This window comes from Culex pipiens, chromosome 1 (genome assembly GCF_016801865.2).
Source record: "Culex pipiens pallens isolate TS chromosome 1, TS_CPP_V2, whole genome shotgun sequence".
Lineage (NCBI taxonomy): Eukaryota > Metazoa > Arthropoda > Insecta > Diptera > Culicidae > Culex > Culex pipiens.
In genome coordinates this window covers 5,259,685-5,276,153 of record NC_068937.1, presented here as the reverse complement: position 1 = coordinate 5,276,153, position 16,469 = coordinate 5,259,685, and the positions used below count along the sequence as shown (strand labels likewise).

General features: G+C 40.5%; 2 protein-coding genes across 2 annotated transcripts in view; one reads left to right on the top strand and one right to left on the bottom strand.

Annotated features, from left to right (window-relative positions):
• The window catches only part of LOC120424020 (uncharacterized), a 33,728-nt gene extending 26,688 nt beyond the window's left edge, over nucleotides 1–7,040 (bottom strand). Inside the window, exon 1 of the mRNA XM_039588035.2 lies at nucleotides 6,307–7,040. Coding sequence (XP_039443969.2) covers nucleotides 6,307–6,407 — 101 coding nt within the window. The 5' untranslated portion in view covers nucleotides 6,408–7,040. The remainder of the gene's footprint in view (nucleotides 1–6,306) is intronic.
• A 7,030-nt stretch (nucleotides 7,041–14,070) lies between these two features.
• On the top strand, nucleotides 14,071–15,803 carry LOC120424022 (uncharacterized). Its single transcript, XM_039588039.2, has 3 exons — nucleotides 14,071–14,201; nucleotides 14,265–15,067; nucleotides 15,125–15,803. The coding sequence occupies exons 1-3, from the start codon at nucleotides 14,198–14,200 to the stop codon at nucleotides 15,743–15,745; spliced, it is 1,428 nt and encodes a 475-aa protein (XP_039443973.1). The 5' UTR covers nucleotides 14,071–14,197; the 3' UTR covers nucleotides 15,746–15,803.
• Nucleotides 15,804–16,469: the final 666 nt, after the last annotated feature.

Here is a 16,469-nt window from a genome sequence, read left to right as displayed (position 1 = left end):
TTCAATCTGTAAAGACAGTTGTCAAATTTGGATTCCTTCTCAATTTTGAGTAAATTGTATTCAATCTGTAAAGACAATTGTCAAATTTGGGTTCCTTCTCAATTTTGGATTAATTGTATTCTATCTGTAAAGACAGTTGTCAAATTTGGATTCCTTCTCAATTTTAAGTAAATTGTATTCCAATCTGGGTTGACAAATGTCAAATTCAGATTCAACCCAATTTTGAGCAAGTATCGTCAAATCTGAAATGAAAAATGTCCAATCTTTGAGTTTTAATCAATTTCGTGTTACACTTCTACGCCGCAAATGTCACGTCTGACAGTCTGTGATAACAACGCATACAAAGAAACGCGAAACCATATGACGATGACGAGTGCGAATTGTTAAAATTAGCGACCGCGGTCAGATAAGAAAACAACAACCCCCAGAAAACGACGAACGGTGCAAATATACACGCCAAAAAGCAAGAAGAGCGCAAGAAAGCAAGAAGTCTGTTTGCAAGAATGAGATTCCAACGACCAGACAAAACTAAACACACTACACCCGACCCGGACCAGGACAGGTTTGTTTGTGTGTGTGTATACGGCTACAAACTGACAAGATCGGTCAAATTGCACGCCGACAGCAGCATCCCCACGTCCCGGTTGCCAAATCAGCTGTTTTGACCGTTTGACCCCACAGTGCCCCCTTTGGAACCATCTGTCAAAATTGACAGCTGTCAAAACTGAGAAAATGTGGCCAATTCCTCAATTTTTTTCAATTCCAATCTGGCAACCGTGCCGTTTTCGCAAAGTACTGCAAAAATCTGGACCGCGGTGGTCCCCGCAGGGTAAATCAGTTTTGCAGGGGGATGATTTGCAAGCGCACACACACACCTTCACGCGCAAATTCACATGTAGACGCTGGAAGTAGCCGGTCGCGGATCCTTTTAAAAATTTCATCAAAAGTTTTAACCTTGAACGAAACGGTCGCCGCCGCCGCACACACATCATTCAAGGGGAGAACAAAAGCCAAAGATCTGCTTTTTTTTGTTCGAGGGGAGGAGGACTTTGGGCTGATGTTTTGTTTTTGCTCTCCTCTTCAGGAGATCTCGCAGGGGGGGTTGTTGAAGCTCAACCTGGGAACCTCCCACTTGGGACGTCGAGGGTTGCCGACGCTTTAAAGATCATTGAAATAATTGATTGGGTTAGATGGAACTTAATTTTGGTTAGAAAAAACTAATCGTGTAAAAATGAACTGTCAAATTTGACAGCTGTTTGTTGAGTACACTGTTAATTGATTTTACTTATTTGCGTAGAATAAGCTATTTTTAAATGGGTAAAAATAGCTGTCAATTTTTCATGACAGCTACACTCTTAATGGTCTTTGTTGATATTTACACAATTTTTGAATAATTTCTTTTAGTACAACCATAATTTTGGCCACTAACCGAAACTGTTCCCAGAAAATGTTCGCAGAGACGGAAAAGGATGACGAATCACCGGTCGCAACAGTCGCCAGCCCGTTTTGCGCAAGAGAGAGGTTATTTAAATTATTATAATGTTGTGTACGTGTGAGCGACCAAGACATCCGCCAAGATGGGGATGTTTTTTTTTGTGTGAGTGTGTTAGAAATTGACGTTGAAGGCACTTTAAATCTCGCTTTTTTTTCTTTTCAACTTTCCGTCAAATTTTCGGGACCGCACTATCAGCTGACATTTTGCATATCATTTCGGGGCAGTGTGTGTGTAGATAAAAAGGGGGCAATTTTGCGAGAGCTTGTCCGGGTGTGTGAGAGTTGATTACAGTCTCGCCAAACTGATTCTCACTAATCGCGAACAATTTTCGCTGTCACATGAGAGAGACTGGAACATATGATCACGGCGCTGAGTCATTAATTTAGCGGGCAGATGATGAACTTGCGATTACCGCGGAATTGTTTGCATAATTTTGCGGTGATGCAAGGGGAAATTGTTTCTAGAAATAGAATTCTGTAACTTGTGATAAGCGTGTACCGGTGACAGCTCCGCTTGCACCGAAACAAATAATTACCCCAGAATGCATCGAATCTCGCGCTGAAAATAGAATCAATCGCGCAAATTACACGCTTTGACGCGTAAATGACAGCCGACACAACGCCCTCGATGCGGAGCGAAAATTCCCCACAATCGGCGGAAAGTGGACCGCGCCATATCGGTGCAATGTACACGGTTATCGCAGAAAATTGTCGGTATGCATGTTGCAGCAAAAAAGTGGCGAGTTAAATTACAGATAAGGCACAAACGGAAAAATGTATACCGACTGTTTGTTGAATTTGTGGAGAAAAAACGGGAGGTTCACACAGGTGTGAGAAGGAATGTCACAGCTACGCAAATTGTGGGTAGCCTTCACCACCAGCGGTTGTAAATCTATCGAACAATTAAAATTACGCTGATAGTGAACAATAGGTTATTTTTTCACAATTTGAAGTGGTATTGCATTGTTTGTCATATTAAAAAAAAAAACAATATCTATGCTTTTGGTGGTTACAGCAGTTTTGCCCCATTCTACTCATTTTTTGACAGCTTGCATGATTAAATAATAAACATACACGCAAAAACAAAATTACTCACTCTTAGTTACATCCAAAATTTGACATTTGCATCAAAACTCATTTCTGAATAGGTGTTTTGAAGTTTGAATCGGTCAAAAATTTCAACTTTATTCATTCTAAGTTCCACAAACAAACAAAAACAAACGACTCAAAACTGTGCGTGAATGACACATTCGGCGCACTACGCCGCAGACAGTTTATTTATTTATTTGTGCGAAAAATTAGCATTTCGGGCTGCCAGAATTCGGCCCGCGATGGTGTCAGATTCAAGTGAGTTTACTTCGTTTTTTTTTTTTGCGGAGGAGTACGAGATGTGGGTGAGCACCGGCGACACTCTTGAGCTTGACTTTTTGAGAGTGTATCGTGATTGATTTCGAGATTGAGAGGCAGGTAATTTTTTGAGGTGACAGGTCTGGCAAATAAGACGGATTTGAGTGCGAAAATTATGCAAATTTTAGTTGAGAATAGGAAAATTTGAGCCTCTCTTTGTTTTAAAGGGCTTTTTTTAGTGAATTGTTTAAAAAGTTTAATTACACATTTTAAATGATTTTTCAAATGCAACTCTCAAAAAAAAAGCTTTTAATAAATTTTGAGCTAAATTCACTCAGATTTTTCAAAGATCGAGCCTGCTCAAAAATGGGTAAGTACAGGTTTTAAGAAATATGAGTTATTTTGGATGACCGTGTACACCTTAACTCAATATCTGTTAAATTCGGCTTAAACACGGTTTACCCAAAAATAATTTTGAATTACTTTTAGAATTTGGGTAGATTTGACTCATTTTTTAAAATTTCAAATTACTTTTGTTGTTTTGTAAAATCGAGTCGATCGAATCGAATGGATTTAAATCCATTTTTTTATGATTGTGAAAAAAATAGTTTAGAGATGTTGGAAACGTTCAAAATTTATCAAATTTTTCAATTAAATCGACCAAGAAAACGCTTGCACTGAATTTATTTAGTTAATATCCCTAAACAACCTCCACACCACATCCAGTTACTCAAATGGAACGCCAAACACTAGCATACGAGCGCGCCCATAAATTACGCCACACGGACGCAAAAGACCTCCTAATTGTAAATTCATCATTAAATTAGAATTTAATTGAAACTACCAAAAGGCAGCGTGTGCGCGTGCACAAACCCGCCAAGATCGCCGGATCGTTGACCGTAACGCTAGAGCGTCGTGGTCCAATTTTTACGATCCCGAAAGCTCTGTTTTGGGGAGGCCAAATTTGCAATTTACAACCACTCTAGACTCTATTTTTTTCGCTCAAAAAGGTGTACCCAAATTCTGCATGGTGCGATTTATCAACGCGAAAATTAAACTCATAATTAATGGTCACGGGGAAGGTACCGCCACAGGTGAAGTTTTGGGTGAAAATCACCAGAAAAATAACAACTTCCAGCTCCAGAAACCGTAAGTCACCTCTGAGAAACGCTTTGGGACGTCACAGAGCAGTGGAATTGTAAATCGAGAAGGAATTGCCATAATGGCGGCCAACTGTCAAATTGGGCATTATGGCAGTTTGACAGTTCACAGAGTATTTTTATAGCAAATCGTTTTTTGTTGGCAAAAGTTTAAATTTCAAACAACGTTCCACCCCAGTTTATCTCTGATATTAGTGGGATGACGTGTCGGCGGAAAGAAACAATCCAGACCGGCCCCGAAAGAGGAAGCTTGCTTCCTTCCTCCTCGGAACACAAAATCGTGCACCACATGCAGAGAGTATATAAAACCGAAGAATAACAACTGAAAGAAAAGAAAACAAAAAAAAACAGCGCGCAAAAGTATCACTGATTAAAGTTTAATTCGATTCAGTCGTAAAAATAATCAGACACTGACTGCGGACTTTACTCTTTTTTGCGCGCTGCGAATTTATTTATGCTGGCTAGAGAAGAATAATACACCTGTGTGACCGTGAGGCCTCCTCCCGTTAGCCAAACAACAAGCCAGCCTTAATTTTTATGGCACAGCGCACACAAACACAAACCTGATGGTCATTTAAACTTTTAAATGGCCAAACGACCACACTTGCAGCACTTTTGCGCGCCTCTAATGACTAAATTTTGCCACGAAGTTTCCTTGTCACGCAATGTCTCAATTTGGAGTTTTTTTCTAGCTTGCCATAATGGCGACGGCAGTTGCCATAAAAGCAACCGGGGGGTGATTCGCAAAGTTCGTGACTGCTCTTATCGGGCAGAGAAGTGCATGTTTTCGCAACAATACAAATACAGCCAGCGGAGCTGTTTGTCGTTTTGCCACTCACGAGAAGGTGATAAACGTTTTGCGTTTGTGTGCAAAAATAATAAAAATTCACCTGCTGATAATGGACGACGTGCGAGCAAATTAATGTGCAGTTTTTTGTTTGTTATTTGCGCTGCGTGTCTTCGTGAAGGACGGAGTGAGGAATGTGGCGTACTTATTTGAGAGTATTTCCTACTTATTGTAAGAAAAGTGTAGCAAAACAAATGAAATTGGCAATGGGTAACTTTTAACAATTGAGTAGAACAACATAGTTGTGTATTTTGACAGCTTCTTACCCACATGATAAGTACAAGTGTCGATGACTGTCCGTAGGAAAAGTAAAACAAAATCAAGAAAATAACTATTAACAATTTAAATTACCCATAATGAGCCGAACATCGTAACAGTGTAGTTTGACAACTCAATGTTTACACGACGAGTTGAGAACAATCAATGTACCTTAAGCTTTACATAATTAAATTAATTCAAGCAAAATAATTACGAAGTGTAAACAAGCAGTCCGTCCTGACCTTGACATTTGATGTTTACATTCAAAACGACATTTGTCTTTACAATATTAATTGCAATTGGTTTAATCACTTGCTTTTTATGAGAATTCAAGTAATTTCGTTAGAGGATTTGTTGTCATCAAAAATACAAACACTTCATTTATGGCTAGTTTTGTCTCCCAAAATTAGTATAATAACATGACAATGCAGTTGGATCGATTTCTATTCACACGGCAATAGGAGCTTACTAAATTTATTTAATCAAATATTTTTTTACGATTTTAAATCGATAGTTTGTATCTTTAGGTCAAATAGAAATCTTCTCAGTTGAATAAAATGTCAATAAAATGGCAAATTTACGATTTTTTTTAATGAAAACAACTGTTGTTTAACAGTGTAGTTTGACAGAAGCCAGTTTACACGGTGATTCTAGTGCAATCAATTTGCTTCTGATATTTACCTAATCATAATAATGTGAATATTTTTAACCAGAATTCAAGTCAAAAGTCAAAGCATTGTTTGCAAGGGTGTCGTCATCTCCAGAACCACAACTAAGACATAACCAGACATATCTCAAATCGTCGAAAGGAGAGGGGCTATCGAAGAAATTAAATTTCTTAAAAAGTTTGCGATAAGATAGTGGAGGAAGGGGCATACTTTGAGCGCCAAAGCGCTCCTGTCAAATTTTGACACGCACATTCAGAACCACTCAATTTGCAAAAAAAAAACAAACTTACTCATAAATGAGTTTTGTGCTAAAACGTCAAATTTGCGTGAATTTCACTCAAGTTTTAATGAAAATTGCGTGAGATTGACGACAAAACTCACTCCTGAGCAGCAGCAACCACCCTATTTCAAATGAGTAAACAAACGCAACTTTTTTTTACTGCGTTTCCTTCAAGACAAACACAAACCCGGTTTGAAATTCGCGCAAAAAACGGCGAGATTCGCAAAATATATAAAACTTGGCAAATATTACCTCATCGTCGAGCACACACACACACTCCATCCTGGTACCATGTTCCGGTCAGTGGCCGCCGGATTAGCTGCGGCGTGGCCAATTTCGGTACCGCAACACATGTGCCGCCCAATAAATAATCCGCCGAGTAGGTGCGCACAACGCCCAAATTGGGATGCACATGGCGCGGGCACCTTCCCCCGTAACGGCTCACATCTCTACGCTGAGTGACAGCTGTGGGCGTCGTCGACGGTTAAGGCGATTGGCCTTCTTGGATTGAATGAAATCGCAACTTTTTTCAAACTTTTCACTTGAATTTCAAACATTTCACACTTTTGCGATAATTTCGCGATAACCTTCGCGACCATTCCTTTATCACCGCTCACTTGCACAAAGAAAAATATCACCCAAAACCACGCTGCACTCGTTCAGCCGCCAGAGCTCTGCGCCGCCATCTTGCGAGCCGCCGAGGAGCCCACCGCGCTCTTTTCTCCTTTCGCGTCACGTCACTAATCACCGAAAAAAAAAATAAAACGGAACCACTCGCGCTGAGAACCGAACCCGTGGCGTCGCAGCGTGCCACCAAAAACAACAAACAAATATCGCGCTCGAAAAAAAAAGAAAGAAACGGGTTGAAAAAGGATTTGCGCTCAAATGGCTCGCGCTCGCACGCGCTCGCTCTCTTTCTCTTGCTCATTTGAGCGCGCGCGCGGGAAGAAGTCCGTTCCGACCGGGCTGTGGACATGAGCTGGAAGCCGCGCTTCGTAATGTCCGTGCCTTAAGCGGTCAGCAGTTTTGGTTCGGGGTTCGGCTTTTCGAAGTTGGCGGCAATCGCGGTGAGCGGAGAGAGTGAGAGCGGGAGCGGGAGATTTGAGCGCGCTCTTTGCTCTTTTTTTTTTTTTTTGAGAGAAAGAGGGGAAAATTAACGGGCGGCTGATTTTGACACTGAAGGGGAAATCGACGTTGAACCGTGCGCGTGGACTAAAGAGTGAGTTCTCATCGAGGTTCTCAGCATTTGGTGAGATTTGCTGGGGTAAACAGTGAGAAAGAGAGAACAATTTAATTTAAAAATGCAGTGAAAAGTGCTCGAAACTATGGATTTATTTGTTGGTGACAATGATTAATAGTAGAGCAACGTAGAGTAACTTACTGTACAACTTCCGTGAAGTTTATCATGACAGCTACAAAAGTTCGACTCCATGTTGTCGGCTCACATCTCTTCTAATTTGTCAAGAAAAATTTAGGATACCTGGGGCTTTTATCACACACCCTTACCAAAAATCATGATTTTATGAGTTCAATAAGGCTTTCTGGGCCCAATGAAAAACATATAATTTAACCCAAAAATGACGAACTTCTCGTCACAGTGTCCTGATGCAAACAATGATCGAGCTCGAGCTGTTACAGCCCTGCGAAGTATGTTGGCTGACATTGGCTGATGCACGAAGTGATTTGTTTACCTTTTTTGGTACACTCCGCAAACGTCAAACCATACAAAATTGCAAGGGAATGATGGAATGAGAGGAATCACAAATCCGTATAAATAATTTCAAGATTGTTCAGGTGTAAACCGAAAACGCGATCAAAAATTAAAGTGGAAGAATAAGGCTTTTAACTGCTTATTTAATTGTCGGTGAACAGGCCGCCGCACTGTTTAATCATTTTCTGACGTACATTCAATTTTGCAGTCCAAAACCAGTCATTGAATTGGAAAAATAAAATTCTTTTTCAAATTTTCTTTTCTTGATTTGTGTGCACCTACGTCGAAGACCAAGATTCTTTACTTTTTGCTCTTTGGTCTGACAGTCTTGGTCTGACAGATTTGGTCTGACAGCTTTATCATGGATTTTGGTCTGGTCTAGGCGAGGGATAGGACACAGCACCTACCTGCAAAATTGCTGCCGGACCTTTTCCGGGAGAGATCCGGAAAAAGATCCGGCAGCAATTTGTATTGATTTGACGTTTGCTGAGGGTGCGGAAAAGTTTGGTTATGTTCTGCTTGCAAAAAACAATATCGGGCGGTCAGTCTAAAAAACCAGCTAGAAGTCGCCTGACAAAAAACTTTTGCTAGAAAGAGATAGGAAACCTGATGCAAACAAACGTCCAGCTGTAATGTAAACATACTTTGAATGTGTCGGTACACTCAAAATCAGAAATACCCTTCAAAAAGGGTTCTATCTACCCTTTATCTGTCATCCCATAGAAAAAAACCCTTTTTGAGGGTTACTTCCATCCTTTTTTCAAGTTTACCGGTAGTAACCCTTTGCAAAAGGGTGACGACGGGTAAACTTAAAAAAAAGGGTGGAAGTAACCCTCAAAAAGGGTTTTTTTTCTTTGGGATGACAGATAAAGGGTAGATAGAACCCTTTTTGCGGGGTACTTCTGATTTTGAGTGTAAATTTCTGACTAGAAAGCCTTATACATCCCACCTTTTCATACGATTTTTTGAGTTCAGGTACTACAACCATAAAAATGGTTATATGGGCTGAACTGAAAATTCGTATGAAAAGTGGGATATTGAACTCAGGAAGATTTTCTAAGCGTGACAGCTCATTGTTTTCATCACACACTCTAACGAGAAGATGGTCATTTTGCAGATTAAAACTCATTCGCCGTTCTTTTATCAGTGGGTCTTTAGTATTTATTTCCCGATTTCTGGTCAAACTTGGTTAGTTAGGATATGCGGAATCGAACTTCTCTCGAACCTTCGCCCAAATCAAGCGCCTCGAAGTAATCCCGCATGATTTCCACTGCGGAGTCCGCACGAGGGCACTTGTACAACCGAATCGCACGCAATTTTCGAGAAGCGCACAGCAATTTCACCAACGTGCCTCTGTCAATGGACTCCATGTTGAAGAAGCCAGCCGTTTCCAGCTGCGGATGGCAGCTCAGCATGTAGGCGAGCATCTCGGGCGAAATTTGGCCGCTGGAGAGTTTCAGATGTCGCAGGACGCTCAAGTTTCCTTTCGGCACGCGACAACCGCTCAAGTCACAGTTTACAAGGGAGAGGTTTACCAGGTTGGGCGAACTTATCAGATATTGAATGCCATCTTCAATTGACACACACATCAGTTTTAACTCCGTCAGGGTTGGGCTCAGCCAAGAACGGAACTGTAAGTTTTGCTGAGAAACCGCAAATGCTTGCTTTTTGCAACGTGGTTGGGCTGTTCAAAAATGTTGGGACGATTTGGCGCGAGCAAGTCAAGCCGGAACGTAGTCTTTTCAGGTTAGGGAGATTTTGGACAGTGATGCATAAAATCTGTAATAAAATATTAAATTAAAATTGATTTTTTGAGATATGAACTAAACTTCTACCTCCTTTGTGGTGTATGCTCCTGACAAAATGAGATCTTGCAGCGATTGTTGCGATCGGCAAAATGTAATCCAGAGTTCCATATCCCATGGTTGTGGACTGCAGTCAGTGCTCAAGTGGACGTGTTTCAACTGTAGTTGATTCATTTGGCAAAGTTTCCTAACCAAGAAGAAATCCGAAGGAAGTTCAAGACTTTGCAACGTGTCTTGAACATCGTGGATAAAGTAGGTCCAGCAGTTGATGGCGAATGTACCTTGCCAATGGTCAACGTAGCTGAGTGAAAATTTCTTCAGGCATGGCAAGATAAATGTGAGCAAGGAGGGCAATTCAATCTCGTTTAGATAAATATCGCATATGGATAATTCTTCCACAAAATGCAGCGAAAAATCGTAATCCACTTCACCGTCCGTGAACCAGACCCCGCTCAATCTCAAACGCTTCAAGTTCGGACAATGTTTCAGCATGCCGAACAAAGCCGTTATCGAAACATCCCCAGCGTCAAACGCTAGCTCTTCCAGCTTCCCCGCAAAACGGGGCCACCAGCTGCTGACCGCTTCAACGTTACACTCGAAGTTGGCTTGCTTGACGGGTGGCAGCACGGTCGGCGAAAGGGCTTTGGTTCTTGGCCAGAACCGAACGTGAAACCGACGCCAGAGCGCTGGGCAACCCGTGACGATGGCATTCCACCGGTGGCAAACCAAACGGAACCGTTTCAGGTCCGGTAAGGGACAGTTGCGGAAGATGTGCTCCCAAATCTCCGTCGGGAAGGGCGGTTCCAGGGTGGTATCTGAGAAGAAAGTTGATTTTATGTGTTCTGATTCGTCACTGGTTGATCCAAAGTATCGAGAAATTAAAAGTGAGAATGTGTACGTGCAACATGGAGTTAAACTTTTCGAAGTGCCATGGGAACCTTCACAGCAACTGCACAGAAAGTTTAACTCCATGTTGCACACACTCTCACTTTTAATTTCTCGATACCCATGGTTTTGTTCCTGAACGCTGGTTCGAGGCATGGCTTTAATATACAGCTTTGGGTTCGAGGATCTTAAAAAAATGCGCGCGAAAACAACTGTCACTTTGAAAAAAACATCTTTACACGATTAAAAAAAATCTACAAATTGCGTTTTTAAAAAAACTCAATTTATTCAGCTAATTTTTTCAAACCTTACACACTGATTGTAATCCGGTAGTTGAATGGAAAAATGCCAGTTTGTTAAGTTTAAAATTAATTGTGTGGGATATCTTAAACGTGTAATATTGTAATAATACACGTCAGTTCAATATCACTCAGTTTTCGTCAAAACCGAAGCTAGTCAGAAATTATGCTAAAATTTGTGATATAAGCAGCCCGAGAGCATGTTGACAGCTCCCATACAAACTGAGCGTACCCCGTTTTGTGGGCCCAGTGGGCCTAAGATGGCGGCCTTCGATATTATCTAGCCAAACTTTTGAAAATGGCGAATAGTTTAAATAAATATAGTTTTTGCCTTGTTTTGGTTTAAAACGACAAAATAAGCATTCTGGAATCATTTTCTTTAAAAACTTGTTAAGAGATACGCTACGTTCAAATATTAGTCTAGAACGGTTGGAGTGAGCGTTCCGCAAAAGCCGTCACGAAAAAAAAGTTTCCTTTGCTAATTTTGAGTTGCGTATTTGATGGGCGGACTCCGACGAGGCCCACTTGCCATCTGTCGGTGAATACGCGCAACTCACGAAAACTGTCATCTTAGGGTCCGGTTGGATATAAGTGTTCACAACAATTTCGAGAAATTAAAAAGAGAGATGTGAGCCGGTAACATGGAGTGAAACATTAGCGGCTGGCATGGTAAACTTCACAGAGGCTTTACAGAAAGTTTAACTCCATGTTGTACTTTTAACATCTCGATAGCTTCATTATAATTATTTTTCAAAGAACAATGACCCTTTGTATGACCGCAAAGGAATAAAAACAAGTTTTTAATTCACTTTTTTGATTTTTTTAATTTACTTTCTATTGTGTTTATTCAGTAGGAAAAGCCACCAAAGCAGTAGCACCAAAAACCTACATCATTTTAATACAATATACAATAAATTTTCGTGTTTACAGTTTTTTTTAAATATCCGGTCAAACTCCATTGGCTTCCACCTGTGAAGGAAATTGGTTGAACCTGGGAAGATAAATCTGAAAAGAAAGTGCATAGATTATGGCGATAAAGGCAAAAATATAGAATAACGATAATTGGGTACTAAAGCCCTATGTCAATTTTTATGTACAACGGTAAAAAACTCGATTAAAAACCATTTCTGATCACTTTTTTTCATTTTAATGCAAATTTTTTTTTGACAAGACAACATTTTTTCGATGGATCAACTATATGGTCCCCTTGAAAAGAGCTGTCAAGTAGGAACTTTTCTGTCAAGAAGGACCGCGAGGTTTTTTTTCAAAATTGATTTAAAAATCCATTTTAAATCCTTTTGGGATCGTACAAAGGGTCATTGGACTCAGAAAAATAAGCTTTATCGTTGTGGACAATAATATCACAAATTTAAGCTTCATTTTAGGACCCAATTGTGTCGGAAAACTAACTTTTTAAACTGAGTTTTAGAAGGAAGCAAAAGTGAAAAAAATAATAAGATTTGAAATCAAAATAGTCTACTATGTAACTACTATGTAACTACTTAAGTAAATCGAAGGATTTAAGGATGTGTTCAGCAATTTGTTTATATAAATATTGTTACGCTTTGACAATCATCAAATCTATTCCAAAAATAATTATATAATTGAGCACCTTTGAAAGATATGTATCTTTTGCCGGCTAATGTTGAAATATTGGGTCGGTCTAATAAATTATGGCTTAAAGTGTTTATGGTTAGATAATTTGATTTTTTTTGTTACTGTGAGTTTGTTCATGTAAACATAAATAAATGAAGCATCATGTTTGAATTACATAAATAGCTCTGACAGGAATGATGTTTTTTTTTTATAATATTGTACAAATCGGCAGAGTGACTTCGCAGTGGTTTTTTATAAATTATTCTTAAGATTTTATTTTGGGCTATTTGAAGTTTGTTAATCAAAATATTACAGGAGTTTCTCCAAATTAAAGTTATGTAAAATAAATGAGAACTAAATAATAAATTATAAATTTTCAAAAGGACATTAGCCGTTAATTTGTGTTTAATTTTATAGATAATTCCAATAATCTTGTTGAGTTTGTTTTATAAATTACTAATATGAGACGAACAATTCAGTCTGTTGTCTAAAATGACACCAAGATATTTACATTCGTCTACTATTTTTATATCAGCAAAATTAGTTCTAGTTAAAGCAAGAGTTAAAGTTAATGGATTCACCGTCGAGCGATTCGAATTTTTAATATTGATTATGTTGGATTTATTTATGTTTCGTGTGAGCTAGTTCAATCTAAAATAGTCAGTTAACAATTGAAGATCATTATTCAAATTAATATCATTGATTACCATAGATTTTTTAAAGTAGAAAAGAGATGAATCATCAGCAAACAATTTCAAGTCACCTTTAAGAGTCAATAACGCTAAGTCATTTAAGTAAACTAAGAAGAAAAGTGGACCCAAGACGGAACCCTGAGGAACCCCTACATTAATCAAAGCTATTAAACTATCAATACCATCTAAACTAACAAATTGGACCCTATTAGAAAGATAACTTTTGAACAATTCTAAAGCAACCTCTCTTACACCTGCAAAATTAAGTTTTGTTAGTAAAATTTTATGATCAACAGTGTCAAACGATTTAGATAAGTCTAAAAATAGCCCCAAAATATCGTCTTTCTAATCTAAGTGAGTTTAGATTTTGTTAACAAGATCAATGACAGCATTTTTAGAAGAGGATTTATGCCTGAAGCCGTATTGCTGAGCACAAAAAAACTTATTTAAGCACAAAAAGTGAACAGGATTTAAAAAAAATATTGAGCAAGGATAAAACTCATAAAGGTCGAACATTATTAAATAATGAAGCAGAACCAGATTTGTAAACGGGAGTGATTTTAGCAATTTTAAGTTTATCAGGGTAACAGCCGTTCAACATTGGCCGATGCACGAAGTGATTTGTTTACATTTTTTTGGTACACTCCGCAATCGTCAAACCATACAAAATTGCTCTTTTCCGGGAGAGATCCGGAAAAAAAGATCCGGCAGCAATTTGTATTGATTTGACGTTTGCTGAGGGTGCCGAAAAGTTGGGTTATGTTCTGCTTGCAAAAGACAATACATAAGTTGAATATTCCAGTGAATATTTCGCGGCCCTTTTTGACAAAAAGCATCCTACTTGTCAATTTATTTATTTATATTTGAATTCAAATGAAAAAAGTTATCAGAAATGCTTTTTAATCGTGTTTTTAACGATGTATGTACATAAAAATTTACATGGGGCTTTAGGACCCTATTTAAAGAAAGTTGAGTGGAATCAACTCAAATCTGACAGATGTCCCATCTACTCATTTCTGAGTAGGTTTGTTTTTGACGAAAACTGAGGAATTTTAAATAAGGGTGTAGACTCTGACTCTTTTTCGCGCGCATTCTCAAAACAGACCTTCGGATTGTGTAGCACCGATTCCGACGCAGCTTCCAGGCAACAAGACCATGGGTACTTTCGGTCAACTGGTGACAAATTTGAACAGTATTGAAAACGAACCTTTCATTCTTCCAGATATCCCAGTGGAACCGCTCTTCCCGCCGGAGGTTTGGGAGCTCATCTTCGCCGACTGTCCCTTTCCGGATCTGAAACGGTTCCGCTTGGTTTGCCACCGGTGGAACGCCATCGTCCTGGGTTGCCCGGCGTTCCGACGTCGCTGTCGTGGTCGGTTCTGCATGGCCGAGCTTCGCGAAACCCGCGATCCGGCCCGTCGGCCGCTGACAAACGGTAATATGACGTTCCGAGTGGTCGTCGTACGTGTGAACAACGACTGGTCCGAGTTTGGCCAGTACCTGGAGGAACTGTTCCTCAACGCATGCGTCGCTCCCGTCGGGATGTTTTTCCGGATGCTGCGGTGCTGTCCGAATTTGAAGCGCCTGAAGTTGCAGGCGACGGGATTTTTGGAGGGAACTGTCGACAACGGGTTCCAGCTGGAATCGATGGAGGAGTTCGACGTAGCTTGCTTGTACCCCAAAAGCGACTGGACACGTGCCTCAGTTATTGACCTGTTTGGGCCAGTCTTTCCGCGGTTGAAGATCTTTGCGTTAAAATGGATGGACCATTTCAAGAAAGCGGACCAAAAGAACCTGATTCGATTCATTCAGAACGTCCAGGGGACATTGCAAAGCCTCAGTCTGGAGTACAAAGCCAACCTGCTGAAGGAGTTGTGCGCAATGAACCAGTTGCACCTGAAGCGAGCAGCGCTCAACATTAACATCGTATCGCCCTCATGGAACAACGCGCTCTGGACAAGGTTCTGCCAGGCTCAACAGACGCTGGAGGAACTTTCCCTGATGGAAGGAACGGCCTCCAACGAGGTAAAACTTGCTAAACATTAAAATCATGACCCTAACTCATACTCTCGCCACTTTCAGCTTCTCCGCGTCACCGTGCAGAACCTCCCAAATCTGAAGAAACTTTGCGCAAACTTTTATGGCCCAGACAAGATCGTCCCGACATTCCTGAGTCACCTGGTCCGCGTAGAGCACGTACAAATCTGCGCCGAACAAGTTGTACTCGACTTGCGCATCCCGCTTAGCGCGAGCCTGAAAGAATTTCACCTGACTCATGCTGAAATTAAGCACGGACTTGAAACCCTCACCACCTCAACGACCATTCAGAAGCTGACCCTGGAAAAGTGCCACCTGGAAGAACGCATCGTTACGTCCAGCGCGCACAAACCCACCAACCTGAAGCACCTGACGCTGGTGGAGTGCGGAGCCTATCCGGACACGATCGATCACATTCTGAGCGGCCGTCCGTTGCTGGAAACGGTGCGGCTCGAACGCGTCGGTTCGGTCAGCAAAGAAAGTATGGCGAGGCTGCTGCATCAGTGCCCGAACCTGCGGGAGATGGTCCTGACCAAATGTTACGACTTTTGGGATTCGGTAGAGGACGTCATGGGCCATTACTACAGCTCGTATGGGGTGGTGGAAGGATCAAGGCAGGTTAAGCTCGTCATCGAGGAGTTTACCGAGGATGATGAGGATTATTGAGTTGTTGTTGTTCGTCGTTGAAACGTTTTTGCTTTCTCGAGTTGAAATAAAACTAATCTGAACTATCATTTCTGGAGCAAAATTTGAAAGGGGCGGTACGACATTGCTCTTACGGCCTTTCGTCCCATTTAAACGCGTGTAATGAAAGGCCGTAAGAGCAATGTCGTACCGCCCCTTTCAAATGTTGCTTCAGATTTTACCTATTTGGTTATATTAGTAATTGTGAGCAATATGGTCATGTTGGTCATTACGGCAATTCGGCAATTTTGGTATTTCGGCCATTTTGGCCAATTCGGTCATTTTGGTCAATTGATCAACATGACCAAAATGCCCAAACAACTGAAGTAACCAAAATGATCGTTTTGGCCAAAAAGACCGAAATTGCCAAAATTACCGAAAGGACTGAATTGACCAAAATGATCAATATGACCAAAATTACCGAATCTACCAAAATGACCGAATTGCCAAAATGACCGAATTGGACAAAATGAGCGAAATTACCAAAATGACCGAAATTGCCAAAATGACCGAATTGACCAAAATGATCGATATGACCAAAATGACCGAATTGCCAAAATGCCAGGTCATTTTGGTCGATTCGGTCATTTTGGTCAAATTGGTAATATCGATCATTTTGGTCAATTCGGTCATTTTGGCAATTTCGGTAATTTTGGTCATCTCGGTCGTTTTGGTAATTTTGGTCAATTCGGTCATTTTGTCCAAT

Coding starts and splice junctions, on each gene's coding strand:
- LOC120424022 (XM_039588039.2), top strand. Junction 15,068..15,124: donor AAGGAACGGCCTCCAACGAG/GTAAAACTTGCT, acceptor CGCCACTTTCAG/CTTCTCCGCGTCACCGTGCA.